Source organism: Balaenoptera musculus, chromosome 2 (genome assembly GCF_009873245.2).
Source record: "Balaenoptera musculus isolate JJ_BM4_2016_0621 chromosome 2, mBalMus1.pri.v3, whole genome shotgun sequence".
NCBI lineage: Eukaryota > Metazoa > Chordata > Mammalia > Artiodactyla > Balaenopteridae > Balaenoptera > Balaenoptera musculus.
In genome coordinates, this window is record NC_045786.1 from 55,411,942 (window position 1) to 55,417,988 (window position 6,047).

At 46.9% G+C, this 6,047-nt stretch overlaps 1 protein-coding gene across 1 annotated transcript; it reads left to right on the plus strand.

Annotated features, from left to right (window-relative positions):
• Positions 1-260: 260 nt before the first annotated feature.
• Positions 261-1,939, plus strand: NDN (necdin, MAGE family member). Its single transcript, XM_036845049.1, has 2 exons — positions 261-1,368; positions 1,698-1,939. Exon 1 carries the CDS (start codon positions 387-389, stop codon positions 1,362-1,364), a length of 978 nt encoding a protein of 325 aa, XP_036700944.1. The 5' UTR covers positions 261-386; the 3' UTR covers positions 1,365-1,368; positions 1,698-1,939.
• Positions 1,940-6,047: the final 4,108 nt, after the last annotated feature.

The window sequence follows — 6,047 nt, forward strand, 5'->3', positions numbered from 1 at the left end:
TACCATCTTTCCCCTTAAACTTGCTCCTTGTCCAGTGCTCATCCATCTCCCTCCCCTCCTCACCAAGACCTTAGCCCAACAGGACGCCTGGGGTGGGGGTGGTGATCCTTGATGCCATATTCTAGCGGAGCCTCTACCCTCCACGGGGCCTCACTGCCCCCCACCCCCAACTCCCTCCCGCCAGGCGCCCCGCCCGCCCGTCCGCCTGCCAGGCCCGCGGACGCGCAGGCGCACTGGCCCGTCCCGCCGCCGCCCCGCCCTGCCCGGCCGCTGCGGAAGGCGCCGCGCGCAGCAACGCGTACTTCCTCTCTAGGAGTCCAAGGAGGGAGCGCAGACTCGAAGAGCTCCTGGACTAGGCGGCCGTGCCCTTGCCAGACGGAGCAGACATGTCCGAACAAAGTAAGGATGTGTGCGACCCCAACTTTGCAGCCGAGGCCTCCAACTCCGAGGTGCACAGCAGCCCCGGGGTTCCCGGAGGACCCTCTCTGCCCGCGTCCCAGGCCGCGATCTTCCCAGGGCCGGAGAGCCCTCCCGTAGGCCCGCCCGACGCCCCTCTGGTCTCGCCGGCGCCCCAGGCCCCAAGCGAAGAGGGCGACCCGAAGGCCCTGCAGCAGGCCGCGGAGGAAGGCCGCGCCCACCAGGCCCCGAGCGCAGCGCAGCCCGGCCCGGCGCCGCCGGCCCCGGCCCAGCTGGTGCAGAAGGCGCACGAGCTCATGTGGTACGTGCTGGTCAAGGACCAGAAGAGGATGATCATCTGGTTCCCAGACATGGTGAAGGATGTCATCGGCAGTTACAAGAAGTGGTGCAGAAGCATCCTCCGGCGCACCAGCCTCATCCTCGCCCGGGTGTTCGGGCTGCACCTGAGGCTGACCAGCCTGCACACCATGGAGTTCTCGCTGGTCAAAGCTCTGGAGCCCGAGGAGCTGGACAGGGTCGCTCTGAGCAACCGCATGCCGATGACAGGCCTCCTGCTGATGATCCTGAGCCTCATCTACGTGAAGGGTCGCGGCGCCCGAGAGAGTGCCGTCTGGAACGTGCTGCGCATCCTAGGGCTGAGGCCTTGGAAGAAGCACTCCACTTTCGGAGACGTGAGAAAGCTCATCACCGAGGAGTTCGTCCAGCAGAACTACCTGAAGTACCAGCGCGTCCCCCACGTCGAGCCCCCTGAGTATGAGTTCTTCTGGGGCTCCCGTGCCAGCCGTGAAATCAGCAAGATGCAGATCATGGAGTTCCTGGCCAGGGTCTTTAAGAAAGATCCCCAGGCCTGGCCTTCCCGCTACAGGGAAGCACTGGAAGAGGCCAGAGCCCTGCGGGAGGCCAACCCCACTGCCCACTGCCCCCGCAACAGTGTCTCCGAGGACTAGCAAGGTCTGGAGGCAGATGGATGGTTTCTGCCCTTCACCAGGGCGGTGGAAGGGTGGGGGTGGGACATTAGAGTATTCAGGATTTACAGTGCAGTATTTCACGTGTAACTTTTAAGTTTTCAGTACAGTGCTTTTATACCTTTTAATGCAATGATGTATTAATTTCAGTAATATTAGATAGAGTGTAGGATTCATGCATGTTTGTTTATAAGTAAGCTCAGTTGGTGCTTTTGCTTTTGTGCTACCTTTCTTGAATTTTTTGTACCAGAGACGTGCTAAACTTATGAAATACATTGAGACATTTTCCATCTTATTCTTTTACATGGAACGGAGGATGTGTATTGGGTAGACTGGTCCTGGAGAGTTTGGAAGAACTCCCCAGAAAAGCTGGCATAACCAAGAGAAAAGTCAAGACCCCTGTCTTTGTGATCTCCCTGGGCGCAGGAAACATCGGTGTGGAGTGTGGTGATGTGGACTGAAACGGGCGCAACGTGGGCACACTTTACTAAACACAGATACAACCCCACCATGAGTAAACTTTAAAGTAAATATTAAAGATTCTTGTGATACAATCATTCATGGAAAAGTGTACTTTATCTTTTTAACAAAATATTATGGGTTGGGAATGGGAATTACAAAATGTAGAGATACCACTATTTCATCTAATAACGCGGGGACATCACTATGCATCATGACTCATAAATGTGTGAAGTGTATAGTTTTATTTTCAAAATGGAACTCACAAGTTCATTTCAGAACTTTGACAAATAGAGAAAAGTATAAAAACCAAAACAGGGTCATAATCACATCACATAGAAATAATAAATGTTAATATTTAGAGTAATTTCCTCTCTTGCATTTCTACATTTTATGAAAAATAATAGCTGTTTTTGTGGGCACGAAAAGAGTGAGGCATTGTACTAAATCCTTTATGTGTATTTTCTCTTTTTATTTAATCCTCACAACAGCCTTGTGAGGCAGGCACTTATTACATCTGCACCGTGGAGGAAATACAGGAACAAAGCAGGTAATTAACTTTCCCTAGATCGTAAAGTCTTCGTGCGAGGAGAGGCTAGGGTTTGGACTCAGACTGAATGAGTCCAGAGCCTATACTTTTACCCGCCTGCCTCCAGCTGCTCCCCTACCTCCTGCCTTTTAGTTTATGCCTTTTAAAAAATTCCTTGTTAGAGTCTGTACTTTTAGCTCCCTACCCCCCAACCCATTCACACAAGGCTAGGGGTTTTATTTTTCTAATGAATCCTCACATTAATCTTCTAGAGGAAGCAGTCATATTCTGACTGTACAAATCAAGAAACTTCATTTCGGAGAGATTAATGGACCTAGCCAAGTCATGTTCCTGCTTAGCAGTGAAACCAAGATTTGAAACATGGTCTTTCCTGAAGGACTGGGATGTTGGAGCAGTCTCTAATCAGTGGTGCTGGAGGAACACACATGGGACACCTGGGAGAGGGAGGTGGGGTTGGGGTGGGAAGGTCGCCTATTGGGGTATCTCCAACCCAGCAACTCTGGAATTGCAATGGGCCACTAAACAATCCCTCGGAGAGTGGGAAGGGGTGAGGGAGGGGGTGAAGGGCAGTGCCTGGGGATAAATCTCATTATAAAACTCTCAGTCCTGCAAGGGAGAGAAAGAGAAATGGGCTTTTAATAAGACTGAAAATCTTTCAAACTTCAGGACATTGGAAAAGACCATTTGGTTAAAGCCAGATCCTATTCTGGGGAGGCTGGAAAATGAGGGGAACACATAGGTCACATCACCCCGAAAAGAAGTAACCTGGGAGTTATATTTGGGTGAGGGAATTACAATCTGAATCGGGAACTAGGAGTCTCATCACTTAAATGGCAGTACTTAACAGGCAGGTGCAGGCGCTAAAGTGCTGAAGAAGCCTCACATGTCCTTAGACGAAATCCATCCCTTTTAGTACACGTCCTGTGAGGCCTCCTGTGGCAGGTAGGGGGCATTTCTGCAATAACTCAGGCAGCTGTGCCCTGGCTTCGATGCCACTTCTTACCCTGAGCCAAAGTGAACTCAGAAATTTTAGAACTGTTAAAAAAAATTACCTCCCTCTCACCCCAAAACTTCCTGCAGAATCAAAACAAATCTGTCCCTTTAAATGTAAAATTATGTCCGGGATGTCTCATTTCTGGAACAGGGCCACAGCTGTCTCCCCTGCCAAGGCGGGGTACTGGACACTTTCTCTAACGTCCTAATTCTGCTTGCAGCAACTGTAACTCCTGAACACTTTTTTCATCAAACCCAGAAGTCACCGGGCAGGCAGTCCCCTCACCTCTCAGTGTTTGTATTTACTTTCCCCTTTGCCAGGAGAGACTGGGAGAACCACTCCAGAGCTTCCCCAAGCTCCCTGACACAGGCACATCACCTGTGCTATAGAGGACCAAATCTTGAGAGAAGGACAGGATCATGAGAAATGAGAAGCTGACCCCAGCAAGTCATGCGGGCAGGGCTGCTCACCTCCCATGCAGGCTTGGAGGCAGCCAGACCCAGAGGGAAAGGCTTACCAGATGTGGAACAGGGCTAATTCATGGCACCTGGTCCTGCAGGGACAGCAGCTTGGGGAACGCGGAAGGAGCATCCAATATCACTCTTGGATTTTCATGCTGGGCTCAACTGAAAGGTTGGGGGGTTGGTCAAATATTTTCCAAAAGGTTCATCTACGAGGTGCCGGGAAAGGTCATTCAGGAAGGGGTCTGCAGACCCTCGATGTTCCAGCCGAGATGACAGTGTAGTGAAACCCAGACGGCTGCGGCTGGGAAAGAGTAATTCCCCACAACATCTGACATTTTCTCCATCTGTCTTGCCAACCAGAACCTCACTTCTTTACAAATACCCACACACATATTTCACTGTAATTAACTTCATTTAATTAAAGTCATGGAGGGCAAAAAGACCTTTATAAACTGAATATAAAGTATAGTGCCCCCTCATATAAGGTATACAGATCCTGTAGTAAACATTTATTGATTAAAAAATCTGCCTGTAAGTGGACCCACTCAGTTCAAAACTATATTGTTCGAGTCGACTGTACATGCTTTCCTATTTTATGCACTAATTTGTAGTGTGTATTGAGCACCTAATATGTTGCATTTGCAGTGTTAGGAGTCAGGGATGCAATAGCGAACAGACTAGACATTGTCCTGTGCTCACAGAGCTTTCAGTGCATTGAAAGAAGGAGATGAATAATAAGAATTACACTTCAGCGCAGTGAGTGCCACTCCAGGAGAAGTATGGAGGCTAAAGAGGCTCAAACCAGTGCATCCAACTTGGACTTTCCAAGAGGAGTGACATATAAATATACGTCTATAGGATGAGAAAGAATTAGCAACGTGAAAGTGGTTTGGGAAAGGTAGATTTGTGTGGAGGAACAGTTGTGTGAACAAATACACAAGCATGTGAGACTATAAAGTTTCTGAAAATCTACTAAAAAGAATATGGGAAATAAATTTCAGAATGGGCTAGAGGCTAGAACGTCGGATAAAGAGAAGAAAAATATCGTGCTGAAGATGCATTCAATGCCCTGAAGATGTGAGTAATTTTAATCCTATGACAGCCCAACAGCCTTAGAAGTAACTGTGCTGAAAGAAGCCCTTCTTTTAAATACGTATCTTCCTTTTAGTTTTCTTCTGATTGCTAATCAGGGGTCTAAAACATCCCTCTTTATCACTTAATTTACTCCATTATTCTTTGTTTCACCTACCAAGGGGTTTGGAGCCCTTAAATATATTATGCATTTTTCAATGTCTAAAGGGTTTCATGTGTCCCCTTATTCGCAACCTATATATATTTATAATATTATTTATTAATATATATATAATATCATATATACTACCATAATAGTATATATAATATTACATATATATATAATATTTTTTGTTGAACTTCAACTATAAGGCTACCTTGTGCTGGGTTCTGTGTACACATTAGTGAATTAGACATAAAGGGCCCCTGGCCTCAAGGAGTTTACTGAGACTCACAGTGCAGATACAGCACAATAAAAAGGTAAACAAACAAATGAACCATTAAATACAAATCACACATTTGGATAAGATAATGAGATAAATGACTTGGTTAGAATGATAAAGAATGGTGGAGGAGATCAGCTGAGATAAGATGCTCAGGAAAGAGTTTTCTGAAAAGGTGACATTTCAGCAGATACTGGAAGGATTAGGAGACATCTAGCAAAGAGCAGAGAGAGCAAGCATATGTGAAGGCCCAGAGTTAATGAAGTGGATTTTCTGGTTTCCTTTACTACAAGACACAGCATTACAGATGAGCTGGGCAACAAGCAACACCCAACACTCTTCTGGTTTGTCTCTGTAACAGAGGCAGCACAAGCTGAGTATGTGATATCTCAGCCTGTCAGAGATGTTCCAGTTAAGACATAGAAGAAATACCTAAGCTTTTCCTTCCCACACCATTTTACTCCTTCTAAGAACATAGAAGGAATATCAGGAGCTATTGCGCATCCTGTGATGTCAAGAATGAAAAGAGGCAAATCACAGAGATGTTGAGCATGACATCTACAAACCACTGAACAATTATCAATAGCCACCTACTTATCTCTGTATTTCTTTTTTTCCCAGATTTACTGAGATATAATTGACCAGCATTGTGTAAATTTAAGGTGTACAATGTGTTGATTTGAT